This window comes from Rhipicephalus microplus, chromosome 1, assembly GCF_043290135.1.
Source record: "Rhipicephalus microplus isolate Deutch F79 chromosome 1, USDA_Rmic, whole genome shotgun sequence".
In the NCBI taxonomy this organism is placed as follows: domain Eukaryota; kingdom Metazoa; phylum Arthropoda; class Arachnida; order Ixodida; family Ixodidae; genus Rhipicephalus; species Rhipicephalus microplus.
In genome coordinates, this window is record NC_134700.1 from 32,886,374 (window position 1) to 32,900,790 (window position 14,417).

General features: G+C 45.6%; 1 protein-coding gene across 7 annotated transcripts in view; it reads right to left on the minus strand.

The window, feature by feature from the left end:
• Nipped-A (Transcription-associated protein Nipped-A) overlaps positions 1-14,417 on the minus strand; it is a 991,444-nt gene that overhangs the window by 39,634 nt on the left and 937,393 nt on the right. For all 7 annotated transcript variants that reach the window (XM_075869412.1, XM_075869408.1, XM_075869400.1 and 4 more), the window contains one exon: positions 5,405-5,620. In XM_075869412.1, coding sequence (XP_075725527.1) covers positions 5,405-5,620 — 216 coding nt within the window. The remainder of the gene's footprint in view (positions 1-5,404; positions 5,621-14,417) is intronic.

Sequence of the window (14,417 nt, forward strand, 5' to 3'; positions counted from 1 at the left end):
TCTCATGAATTTGAACATGCTCAATTCGAACTTCCAGTTAACTAGAACTGATGCTGTGGTCCCGACAAAGCTATGTGTTTACCAGTGGGCAAAAACGCCCCGTAATTCAAATGTGCAAGCACTTGTGACGATTGATTCGAATATACCGCATTCCGAAAATGCCCTCAGTACCACGCCCAATAATCCTGCGGTGGCACCTCCCGATACCTCAATGATGCGCGTGAAGACGAAAGAGAAGAAAAGGAAAGGCTGCGGCAGAATGTTTGTTCTCTCTCAAATGCCGATCTGCGACGTGCCTGTGCCACGCTTCTTTCTTTTCTGTCCCAGCCACACAGAGACCCTTCTCCTTTTAACGTCGCGCGCGAAGAGAGAGAGAAAAAAAAAGACTGCCATGGAGTGTTGGTTCTCTCTCAAATGCAGATCTGCCTCTCTCCGCGTGGAGACGCTTCTCCTTTCTCATCATGTGCTGGCCACGCTGCAGCTGCAGCACGGAGGGTAGCAGCAAAGACACAGTCGTCATCGTCTTTAGAGAGTGTCAGAGTGTCGGCGCTTGAGATTGCCGTGCGCAACTTCTCTTGCAAAGAGAATGCTGAAGCCGAAGTAGAAATGCTTAGCAAACTGCGTGCGAAATTGATTGACTCACTGCGAGGCAAACGTGTGCAGACGCGCATCCCCGATTACTACAATTGCAAAGAGTGCTTATTGAAGGACTGTGTACTATTTTAAATTGTCAGGTAACTTCTGTGAGGCAGTCCAAAAACAATGTACACCTTTATATTCCCATTGTGTCTACGAAGCGCATCTCTTCGAACACTTTCACCTCCTAGCTTCATTATAACTCAAGTTTGTCGTGCTTGTCAGTAAGTTCAGATGCTAGGTTAAGGCTAAGAAGGTCTTCAGCAAGTATGAATTTTGTGGCAACCTACCGTATTTTCACGCGTATAACCTGCACGAAAAACCCAAAAATTTCAGTGGGAAAGTGGAGATGCGAATAATACGCAGGGTTTTTTCTATAGCGCTGCTTCCCAGCAATGCGTGTTGTGCTGTGAAGCCCCTTAACAGTGTAGCGAAGGCTTCGGAAGCGGTTTCCGCAAATTCGTGTTGCTCCGCAAGTAGCACGGCAGCTTGCGGCTGATTTTGGTTTCACTTGCTTGCATCGTTGAAGCGTTTAGAAAACCATTTGGGGAGAGACAATTCGATTGTTATGTAAAATCTAATTGTCACACCACAAGTATATTTTTTGGACGTTCGCGGCCACTCAGTGACCCTCCACGTATCCCTACGTCACGGACGCTATGTTTACTTTAGAAAGGGCTTGCCGAAACGATGGTGCTGTCTAAAAAGTTCCATAATAAATAAAGTAAGTTTCATAATAAATAAAAACAGTATTTATTTCAGCAAGGCAAATGAGATGTTATAGTGCCTATAGAGATATAATCAGTAAATTCATGTACTACTTTTTGACGCGGTAGCAGGCATGCATTTCGGTTCTGTTGTTTCCAGGGTGCCGTTACAGTGTACTAGAAGGGGTAGTGCTGTCAAGTTGTCGCCGAGTGTGAGCGCTCTTTACCTCGTTGATACCGCTAGTTCTCCACATCTTGAACCGTTCGCCAGGCCTAAGTCGATTTGTTCTGTCACCATGAGTAGCGTACGGCGGCAGGCCTTCACGGCACAGCAAAAGCTTAAGATCATCGCCGTCGCCGAGGAATTTGGAAATCGCGAAGCGGGAAGACGGCACGATATGGACGAGTCCTGCGTGCGACTGTAGGGAAAGAAGAGAGCCTACAAGCCGCGCACCGCGACCGTAGGTCATTTCATGGCCCCAAGACTGGTGCCTACCCTGAGCTGGAGTCGGAGCTAGTAAAGTTCATCGAAGATGTGAGAAGCAGGGGTCCCGCCGTATCGACCGAGATGGCCCAAGTGGAAGCGCGGCGACTTTCGAGGGAGCTAAGGCCTACCTCACGAGTTCCGTGCGAGCTGCGGATGGCTGCACTACTTTATGAAGCGGCAAGGGCTCTCAATCAGACGGTGGACTACAATGTGTCAACGCTTGCCGGCTTCTTATGAGGAGAAGCTGCTCAAGTACCAGAGATATGCAATTGGCCTGCGAAAGCAGCACAATTACATTTTCTCGCAAATCGGCGATGCGGAAGAAACTCCTTTTTATTTTGAAATGCCGTTAGACACAACCATTGAGAAGACGAGCAGCAGTTTGGTGAGCGTGTTGATCGGCGGGAACTTGAAACTGCACATCACAGTCTTGCTTTGTGCCCTCCCCGACGGCACGCAACTGCGACCGTACGTCATCTTGAAAAGGAAAACTCTATCAAAGGTTCATTTGCCTGCCGGTGTGGTGGTGCGCGCACACGAGAACGCGTGGATGAACAGTGACTTGTTCGTAGACTGGATCAAGACGGTATGGGAGAAGAGGCCCGGTGCGATGCTCGAAAAGAGGTCCATGCTCGTTCTTGACTCGTTCCGCGGCCACACAACTGAGGAAGTGAAGGACCGCCTTTCACGCAACGGCACCGACTTAGTTGTTATACCTGGTGGAATGACATCAATGTTGCAGCCCCTAGATGTGTCGCATAACAAGCCTTTCAAAGCGCATGTCAAGCGCTATTATGCCGAGTGGATGGCCGAAGGCTGCTACGACTTGACGCCGACAGGATGAGTCCGAAGGGCTGATATTGCCCTATTTTGCAAGTGGATTGTCGAGGCATGGAAGGCCATTCCACGTGAGATGGTGCAAAAAAATTTCAAGAAATGCTGCATCACAAACAACATGAATGGAACCGAAGATGACCTTGTGCATAATAGTGAGGACTGCGGCTCAAGTGATAGCTCTAGCGAGAGCAGAGACAGTGAGTGAATTGTGACTGGCCTTGCAGACAGCGTATTCTGCTTGCTAAATAAAGCTTTTTATGTCTACATATGTGCTATGTTGCTTGAGCAGTAGCTTTTGTACAGCCTTTCCTGTATATCAAATGTGCGGGCAATACGCGAGGATTTTTTTTTTCTTTCTTGGTGAGCTGAAAGTGGGGGTGCGGATTATATGCAGGGGCGGGTTATACACGCAAAAATACGTTAAGTGAGAGGCACGTGCACCACATAGCGCAAACAACTTTACAGAAGGTGTTAGCACCCTCGCACATTTCATCATTTTTTATCATCCGAAATATGTTGCCATGATTCATAGTCATTCTTAGAAACTTTTCTACCAGAAACAGCACAAAAATTGCTTGCAGACGCAACAGAATCGTTCGAAGAGCAACATTTTTGAAAGATCTCATAACACGGTCACCTAGACAAGAAACAAAAAAACCAACTACACAAGAAACAAAGCATTAGTGCTTAGAGAATGTGCCACATGGCACAACTAGCATATGATTTTAAATCCTTCCTCAGCACACTTGTGTCTCTACAGGCCCACTTTCTATAGGCGCGGTAACGAAAGATTTTAAGGACTCGTGAAGCCTTGTGACACCAGGGAGCTTTAGAATAGCGTATGCAAAGCTTGTTGTGAGCACAGCGTTAGCCTTTGTCACTCTACAGGAGCACAAGAGGTTAGCATACGACGCATCCCCAATGCAAATGCTCAGTTCTGCGTTGTGCTGTTCTAACTCTATTATGTTCTCAATATATATACAGTTAAAACTCAATTTATTAAACTCACAGGGGCCTACAATATATTTTGTCAAATTAGGAACTTCGTAAAACTGAGAGAACAATAAATTTATCACCTAGTGAAAAGCTTGTGAATTTCATGTGCAGAAGAAGAATGGAATTTCTGCAGCTGGCCCGTCATATCAAAGCATAATCAGCACCTTTGAGTGCCCCAAAGAACTGCCCCACAAAGTCAACAGTATTCATCACCTGGCTCTGTGTGGACCCAGCCTTTTTTTTCCGTTGTTTTGGGCTTGTGGAGCCCGATGCGGCCTCGGAGTAGGAGCTAACATGCCAGACAGAGTTCACAGCGATCGAGGGCCCGGTTGCTCGCAAGCATGATGGAATTATTTGCCTTCAAAATGGTGAAAAGCATGCTTTCCGGGATGCAGTGTTTCGTGACCTCTGCTAGGTCAATAGTAAAGCTGGCAGAACATTGCCAAAATTGTAGAAACCATCAATTTGAAAAACCTCTTTTTGAATGCATCTTTTTTTCTGAGAATGCTTCATTTATTTGGATTCAGTGGTTAAGCTTCTTTCATTATTTTGAGTTCATAAAAGCATTACGCCTATGAGCAACTGCGAGGGGAATCTGAATTTGTTCGTTCAACCTGAACAGCAGACAACTTTACAAGAAGAGCATGGACAGCTGATCCGTAAAGGAATCCATGTTTCCCAGGCCGATGCAGCAATCCGGGCACAAGAGTAGGCTCGGATGGCTAAGCGCAAGCAGCAATTGCAACAGCACCCTTACAATGAAAGCTCACAGTTGCTTCTCCCTCCACCTCCTGCGGCGTTTCATGCTAGTCAAATATGGGTTAGGCTTTCTCCACTACTTGAGCATTCGACGGCAGATCAAACATGCATGGAAATCTTACCGCATACCCGCTGCGAGCAGCAGAGATGAACTGGCTCGTCTGATTTCTGTGTCAGCAGCAGTCTTTCACTCCGCTTGCATGCTTTTACTTGTAGGTGGAACTTAAAATAAGCAGGGGATGTTAACAACCGCAATAGTAGCGCAGCTTTTAACGCTTAACAAATGTTTTAGGTGAGAACTGTCCTCAGTTTCCCTTTTATTTTTTGTGATTTTTTTTCAAAATTGGTGCTGAAACTGCATATAACAAAAAACTGTTTAGAAACATATATATATTTTTGAAAGTTTTCAATTTCGTTACATTCAGAATTTTGCTTTGATGACACTGAATGAGGCCTTTTCAAAGAGGGGAACCCGCAGGCGGTGAAGTGTGAAACAACGTGGGTACTCCAAGCATCTCCCCCTATGAAAAAAGAAAAGCATTCCTGGCATACACAGTCAAAGCCACCTTATAAGCAGTCTGACAATAAAGCGAGAGGGGTGACGAACAATAGGCTTCACTGGGTGCAAGTAAGTGTATTGTGCGTGCCCCGTACATGTTCTCCTATGTCGACAATACTTGTTTGACCTCTCCAACGCCCAGAGGGGGGCTCCTTGCTACGTCAAATCACGGAAAATGCCGATTGCACCTGAATACTCAGACGAGCATGCACCCTTTCTTTAAAACCCAAATTAAGATACCTTATAGAACGCTTGTCACAAATAATCGGTCAGGAATGTCCCCGCACACAAGACTCTCATACAACACAAGTTTCTCGAGTTTCCGAAATTCGTGTCAAGGGTCCTTCACCCTAATGCATATTCAGCACAAAGTTAAGTGCGGCTATGTTCCTGTTGCGCAAGTGGAGCGTCGATAAAAAGTACCTGCTTGCGGAAAGTCCAGTAGTGGGTGGGTGCCTGGAAAGTAGTGAGGGCCCAGTCCCGAAGGAGGGTTCGGGGCACCATGGAGCCCTGCACGTCTCGCAGGATGTCCCGCAGCACCTGATGGCTGGCCTGGGAGCCTCGGGCCTGCACAGCTGCCAGCCGCTCATAGTAGCGACCCACCGGGGCATCGTGCTCCACACCTCGCTGCCCACACCTCTGCACAACACGGATGGCCCACTACATTACTCCAGTCAAAAACCGTCTCGCATTCTCATTAAACCTTTCAGTCTGAAATTTTATGAGAACGAGAACAATATAGGCTATCCCTACCTGTCTAGCTTGTGACATCAAGAGTGTGCACCCTTTCTAAAATATCAATCAAGGTCTGATATAGGGCCCCATATTTTAACTGCCACTATTAATGACACTTACCCTTTCATATTTTAAAAGACTTTAGAACATTCCACGGCACTGAAAGAAACTTATTGAAGTTCAGTCACCCTGTACTGTTATTTGCAGTGGTAGCACACGCAGTAAACACAAGTTTACACTTGACGGTTAGTGTACACTGTAAACAATAGGTTTGGCTTGGCATGAGTTTACCAATTCTGAAGTTTTGAACTATTTTTAATAATCAAGTAGAAATAGGCATATATTACTGTATGTAGCTTGCCAAGGTAGTTTCACTGCCGTGCAGGACAGCTGCAATGTAAAACCACCTATCCAGGAGAAATCTGCACTAACGCAATGTCACACTATCACAAAATCCCGAGAAAGCACACCATCCCCTTCATTGGGAGATTTCAAATATGCGCCCCCTTCTCCCCACTCACTGTTTTTATTTGCTCAATGAGAACGAATGAAAATGGTGAATGCATGTGTATTTAATGAAGCATTACTTTGCAGCTCATGTGTGAAATTTTCAATTTTTAGCGGTTCAATCGCCCCCATCTAGAATGTCGATGCAGACCTAGCGAAGGCCCCCCTTGCGCTCTTGTCAAACGATTCTTCACCAGGAGAAGCACCTGCTTGGAACAGCACAATACAAGTGCACATATCACTCTGCCCCATTAATATATTTTCTAGTAATAAAACATGTAAGCATATTAAAGCACTCTACCACTTGCACTCTCCCACTATTCTAAGCCCTTCAAAATAGTTTAATACGAATTACCTTTGACATCACTTTGAACAAAGTGATACAGTTGAACCCCTCGAAACGAAATTCTTGCAACAACGAACAAACCTAGCATCACTTGAAAATGTCGTGAGGGTGCTAAAACCCCCTGTAAAGTTGTATGCACTGCGTGGTGCACATGTCCCACCCAAAAGCCGCATTTTGGGTTAACACTACAAGGCAGTAGGTGGCGTTAAGTTCGCGAGCGTTGATCACCACTATCATCATCATCATGGTATAGCGCCAGCAGCAACAAGCCTTGGTAGCGGGGAGCGAGAAATAAGCTGGGCTCTTCTGCGCGTAGCGGTTGCCGCGAACGGTTGTCTCTAGCATGGGCCTTTGGTACGTGGCACCGCGGGTTGCGCGTTGGGGGCCCTCGTGGTAAGTGAAGCGTTGGCGACTCCGCCTTTGGTGCGTTATTGTGTTTGTCATGTTTTGGAGTGTATGGTAACATTGTGTAATGATGTCCTATCGGGTTGATCACGATTTATGTTATAATAATTCGGCAGACGATATAGTCATTCTAAAGCAGTGAAATAAATGTGTTGTTGTTTGGTTTGTATCGACCGCGTCTACTGTCTTCGTTCACTCCAAGAGCGTGTCGCTCACCAATTCGAGACCCTCACACTGGTGCCCAACGTGGGGCTCTTGGAGAATCTACGACAGTTCTTGTGGTTTAGTACAAGTTTTTTCAGAGCCGGGGTAGAGTAGGCCTAAGGCAACTTCTCATTGCTAGCGTTGGCAGTGTGCTTTGTTGAGAGCGAGGAAATCGGTTTTGTGATGTGTTTGAACTTGACGGCAGGTTGAGTTCTTAAAAACCTTGTTGAGGCGGGATGAGAGCCATGCGGTCTGCATCCTGAGGTGAGCAAAGCTTAGAGCACATGGATTGTGGGCCAGGCCCGAAGCGAGCGAGTATAGAAGCCTTGTGGGTCGTCCGATTTTCTGTAAATAGCTTCATCTATCTCTCATGGGCTCAGGAAGCCGGGCGTCGTTGCTGCCTGGTGTTGCGGCTCGACGCCGAGGCGTCGCGACACCGTCCAGGACAGTGGACGCCGATTGCTCAGTAAGCTGCTGTGTGCGGCGAGCGATAGGGCCACCTTACAGAGTAGAGGTCTCCTTGCGGCTGCCTCTTTCTGCACCTAGGCCGGGTGCTGGTTGTTGCCAAGCGACTCATTAGGCCTAAGGCTCTGTGCCTGTCGCACGTGGCACAACTAGGTGGATCGTGGTGTTGAGGTGTTGCACTCTGCTTCCCTCCTTTTTATTTATCTTGCGATGCTTGAGTTATAAAAAGTGATTTTTGTTTTATTTTGATGGGCCTCTCGGCCGCCGCCGATGTATTAGCTAGCAGTACTGACCATCGTACCACGTGGGCGAAAAGCCCAAACCTTCCTTCCCTAGACCCTGCTCCATTGTTTCTATCAAGTGTTTTGGAATGTGCGTAGTGGGAGTTATGTAATCCACAGCTGGCTGTCTTCTGCACATCGTCAGCACCGCTGGCCAGGAATGGGGTCTTAAGGTCGGGCGATGAATATGCCTGGGACCTGCGCAACTGCCTGTAGACCGGTGCCCTCGGGAGTGCTGGTCGCAACCGGCAGATGTGTCGGGGCGAGTGACGGATCATCGCACTGATGGCAACGTTGCTGTTGCGGGACCTGTACTGAGGTGAAGTCGTCGAGCCGGACAGTGCAGTAGTGTCGACTGGCGGCGGTGTCGTTGTGCGCGGACGTTATCAAGGGACATGTGTTCTCATTTTTTTCCTAAAGCTTGTGTAGCTGATTTCTTTGTTTTTCAGAATATGGTTTGAATTAAAGTTAAAAAAATGTGGGGGTGCCGATACCCCCTGTAAAGTTGTTTGCGCTGCGTGGCGCATGTGTTTTGCCCAAAAGCCCCATTTTGGGTTACAACTACCAGGCGGTAGGTGGCGTTAAGTTCGCGAGCGTTGATCAGCACTATCATCATGATCATGGTATAGTGCCGGCGGCGACAGGCCTTGGTAGCGGCGAGCAAGAAATAAGCTGGGCTCTTCTGCACCTGGCGGTTGTCGCGAATGGTTGTCTCTAGCGTGGGTCCCCGGTATGTGGCATTGCAAATTGCGTGTCGGAGGCCCTCGTGGTACGTCAAGCGTTGGGGATGCCGTTTTTGGTGTGTTATTGTGTTTGTCATGTTTTGGAGTGTATGGTAATATTGTGTAAAGATGCCCCAGTGGGTTGATCACGATTTATGTTATAATGATTCGATGGACGTTATCGTCGTTCTAAAGCAGTGAAATACATGTGTTGTTGTTTAGTTTGTACCGACCACGTCTACTGTCTCCGTTCACTCCAAGAGCGTGTCGCTCACCAATTCGAGACCCTCACAACATCCCTAAACTTTATTGCACTTGTCCTCTCATGACGACAAAGAGATTTTCATAAAAGCCCTCCCGTAATAACAAGCTACGGATCCACGACACTTTTCTCTGAAAACATGAGCTAGTTGGGAACGGAGAAGTTTGAGAATTGCACTGCCACTCAATCGGCAAGTCAGGCACAATCATCAGTGGGATCCCTGCTGTCTACATTTGGTTGAATGACAGCAACAAAATCTTCGTTTTTCATTACCATCTCTGTTGGCATGTGATGTTTTGAGTCTTGATTGTGCTCAAAAAGCTCACGACATCATTGAATACGAGAGTGGGGAAAGCAACAATATGCAGAAAGTTCACACAAAGTTCTAGATGCTTTTGACATCATTCGTCACCATGATGACGAATGAAGCTATGCAGGGCTTCATCTGTCATGCACCTTCAGGGCAGCATGAAACTGATCAAGATAAGCAACATTTCAAGATAAAAAAGTTTTATGTTGGGGTGTACCAGAGCTCCGCTGACTTATTTCCATCACAGAAATTGCATTGTAAAATATTGCCACATCGTCTCCTCATGTTTTGTTATCATCCCGTTTTACTGTCAGTTAATTCTCAGTGCAAACCATGCCGACCCTGTTCGAGAAGCTTCGGGACGGCAGTAGATCATTTTGTTAGGATTACGCTTGCTTCATGAACAGTACAGTTCAGTTCATTCTGGAACCTACGTCGCCGCTAGTAATAAGGCTAGAATATTCTATAGCGAGTGTATAAATGTCGACACGCCTCGCCACTTGTCAGTTGATCGACGGTTGATGCCCTGTTCGCCACTATCAGTGCAAGTGTCTTACTTTCCTTTTGCGTGGCCACAAGATCGGCCCAAATAAACAGTTTCTTCTTCGACCTAGAGTCTGCTTCTTTCGTTCACGTCCCGACCACATGACATCTGGTGGAGGTGCTGGGTACTGACGTTGAATTCACTTTGGCGGCAGCAGCGGATCTGCGCACAGCCTACTGAACCATTGCATATTGTTTTTACAGCGCATGTCGTCGGTGCACTGCCCCGTGTCAAGGGAAATACGGTGGTCATCGTGGGAGTGACTGCTGACCTTTCAAATAGCCTCGACGCATCGCCCCGTATCATATCAGGGCACGGCTGTGATCATCGTGGTCGTGTTTTTGTTGTGCCCCGCTGTGAGCGCCACCTGGATAGCTGTTCAGCTCGGAGCATCTCCGGGTGTACTGAACCACACTTTGGCGGCAGCAGCGGATCTGCGCACAGCCTACTGAACCATTGCATATTGTTTTTACAGCGCATGTCGTCGGTGCACTGCCCCGTGTCAAGGGAAATACGGTGGTCATCGTGGGAGTGACTGCTGACCTTTCAAATAGCCTCGACGCATCGCCCCGTATCATATCAGGGCACGGCTGTGATCATCGTGGTCGTGTTTTTGTTGTGCCCCGCTGTGAGCGCCACCTGGATAGCTGTTCAGCTCGGAGCATCTCCGGGTGTACTGAACCACACTTTGGCGGCAGCAGCGGATCTGCGCACAGCCTACTGAACCATTGCATATTGTTTTTACAGCGCATGTCGTCGGTGCACTGCCCCGTGTCAAGGGAAATACGGTGGTCATCGTGGGAGTGACTGCTGACCTTTCAAATAGCCTCGACGCATCGCCCCGTATCATATCAGGGCACGGCTGTGATCATCGTGGTCGTGTTTTTGTTGTGCCCCGCTGTGAGCGCCACCTGGATAGCTGTTCAGCTCGGAGCATCTCCGGGTGTACTGAACCACACTTTGGCGGCAGCAGCGGATCTGCGCACAGCCTACTGAACCATTGCATATTGTTTTTACAGGTCAGTACTATCGTTGTTTCTTTCCTTAGTGTTCTGTTGCTTTCTGCTGCTGCTGCTGCTGCTGCCATAGTGTTTTTAGTGTTTTTTGATGTCGCCAGCCGAAATGGAAAAACATTTTAAAGAGTTGAAACAAGAGTTTCGCGAAATGCGGATTGCCCTGGAGAGAGAGCTGCGTAAGGAAATACGTGATGTGAAAACAAGTCTAGACTTTTTTAATAAGCAGTTTGAAGAAATTTCGGCTCTGTGCTCGCGGCTTGAAAAAGAAAACGGTGAGCTAAAGGCTCAAAATGATGTTCTGAAGACTGATTGCAGTCAGCTGAAGCAGGTCGTTCTCAACAATGAACGTAGGACTACCGCCCTAGAACAGTACTCGCGAAACCGAAATATTGAAGTGAAAAATGTTCCTTTCGTGGAGGGTGAACGGTTGACCAGGGTCGTTCAGAAGATTGGTGAAGCTGTCGGCGAATCAGTGAAAGAAGATGACATAGAAATTTGCCATCGCGTGACTGCTAAGGATGCATCTTGCCCTCATATTGTTGTGCAGTTCAACAACCGGTCTAAGCGAGACGCAGTTCTGGAAAAGGCGAAAAAGTTGCGCTTAACGACAGCTGATATTGGTTTCCCAGGAAAGACATTTGTCTACGTCAATGAACACCTATGCTCACAGTTAAAAAAACTACTGGGACAAACTGTAGCGCGCAAGAAGGAAGCCGAATGGCGATTTGCCTGGACGAAAGGCGGCAAAATTTTTGCGCGAAAGGATGAGAAGTCGAGGGTGCTTCAGATAACTACTGAGAGCGATCTCGAAAAGATTGTTTAAATTTGTTGAGCTTCATCCTTTAGCAAAAAAAAAAAAAAAAGCTAGAAGAAAAACAGGGCAAAAAGAAAATGGCTGCAGACTGCTTAACGCCACACCAGTTGAGCCTATTGGTATCTGGTAGAAAACACCACATTTCCTACCTTCATATAAATGCGCAATCAGCCAGAAACAAGGCAGATGAGATAGCAATACTGCTTGAATCGTTTGAGTTCTCCTTTGACGTCATCATGGTTACTGAAACCTGGTATCGCCATGAATCCGACGTTCTTCGTATACCTAGCTATGCCACGTATTTCTTGAACCGCAGTGATAAATTAGGTGGTGGTGTTATGCTCCTGGTCAAAGATGTGTTTGAGTGTGAAATACTCGAGGCTTTTTCTGTGGTTACTGACGATTACGAGATTATGACTGTAAAATGTTCTTCGGGTATTTTTTCTGTGGTATACCGCCCCCCCAAATGTAACATGTGCAACTTTTTTACGTTTTTAGACACTTTCCTGTCGTGGGTCAATGAAAATGGTTACAATCTTACTATCGGGGGTGACCTAAACATTGATATGCTAACTTCCAGCCCCCAACGTCTTGAACTTTGCAATATCATGGAATCAAACGCATTTAAAAATGTTATAAAACACCCCACTCGATTTCATGCCCAATCCTGCACACTTATCGACGTCATTATAACAAATAGCACAAGTGCACCTCTTTGCTCGGGTGTCCTTAAGACACATATTAGCGACCATTTGCCTGTTTACTCAATTTTAAGTCAAAAGAAGCTTCAACTTAGGGATGCAAAGCCACCGCCTACCCCATTCCGGTACATATGTCCTAGCACAATTGATATGTTCGCTGCATATATATCCAAGATAAAATGGGACGCTGTTTTCCGTGAAACTGATGCAGACACAGCGTATAATGTTTTCATCGAACGTTTTAGTGAAGCCTACAACAAGTGCTTTCCGCTCAAAACAAAACGCAGACCACGCAAGGCAAGAAAGCCTTGGATTACTTCGGAATGCCTTCAAGCTATAAAAGTAAAAAATGCACTTTACCAGAAATTTCTAATATCTAGAGACAAAGAAGACTTGAAGACATTTAGAAAACATAGAAATACTACAAACTCTTTATTAAGGAAAAGCAAACTTGAATATTTTAGCAACCTTTTCAGCCCTGAAAAAACCAAAACGTCCGAAGCCATCTGGAAAAAGTTAAACATGTTGCTCCACCCACACTCGGATGATAGCACATACCCGACTAAACTCATTGTAGACAACCGCGTTCTAACTGGTGATGACCTTGCTGAAGCTTTCAATAAATTCTTTACCTCTATTGGAGAGAGCTCGCACGACAATAATTTTGCGCGATTCATGGGTTCGCAAGTAGGCGAAAGTGCATTTCTATTTCCAGTGACTACACAGGAGGTTACGGCAGATTTCATGTCACTAAAGAATAGCAGGTGTTGTGACGTAGACGGCCTGGAAATCCGTCCAGTTAAGCATGTTATTCATGTCATATCTCCTATTTTAGAATACATCATTAACTTAATCTTCTCATTGGGCACGTTTCCTAGTCGTCTTCAGATAGCCAAAGTTTCTATTATTTTCAAAGGTGGTGACAAAAATAGCATGACCAATTACAGACCAATTTCTATTTTACCTGTATTTTCTAAAGTAATTGAAAAGTTGTTACATAAACGAATAGTGTCATTCTTAACCAAGCACCACATTATGACGCCTTTTCAATTTGGTTTCACAAAGCAGCGCTCAACAGAAACTGCCCTACTAATGCAAAAAGAAATCATACTCGATGCATTTGAAAAGGAAATATATACACTTGGAATTTTTGTAGATTTCTCAAAAGCATTTGACAGAATCAACCACATTACATTAATTAAAAAACTAGAACACTACGGTTTTCGGGGGAACTTTATAAGTGTCATAAAAACCTATTTGAAATACCGACAGCAAAAAGTAGATATAAATGGCTACGCATCTAGTTTTAAAAAACTGTCACATGGCGTGCCCCAAGGAAGTATTCTGGGTCCCCTGCTTTTTAATCTGTATGTGAACGACTTGACAAACATCGATAACAATACAACATTTATTATTTATGCAGATGATACCAGCTTATTTTTTAAAGACTGCGATTTGCATAAACTAGTTGACAAAGCAAATAGTGTCTTGAAACTGCTGCACATTTGGAGCATAAGAAATTCGCTAATTATAAACACCTCAAAAACAAAATCTGTGCTCTTTCGTCCAATAAATAAGCCCGTAAACTGCGATTTATCATTAGTGATTGGCTCAGAATCTATAAGGATTGAACCGATAGTGAAAACTCTGGGAGTTTTTTTCCACGAAAACATGCTATGGAAGGATCAGGCTGAGTTTGTCCATGCTAAACTTTCTCGTACTGTAGGTATCTTATCGCGCTTACGTTTTCTCTTGCCACAAAAAATTAAACTCTTACTATATAATTCGCTATTTTTATCTACATTAAGCTATTGCTATCTAGTATGGGGCACCACATCGGAAAAGAACTTAGGCCGAATATATAGATTACAGAAAAAGGCTGTGCGCATAATTACAGGTGTTCCTCGCGATGAACATTCCAAACCCATTTTCGAAGCCCTTAATTTACAACCAATGCCTGAGATATACAATACAATTTTAATGAAGCGATATCGTACTTCCTTAAAGAATCACGACTCTTTTCTTACTGATTTAGCGCGTTTGACACCCTATACCTGCCCCTATAGCACACGAGCTACCGATGACTGGAAAATTCCTTACACACGTACTAACTATGGTCGCCAG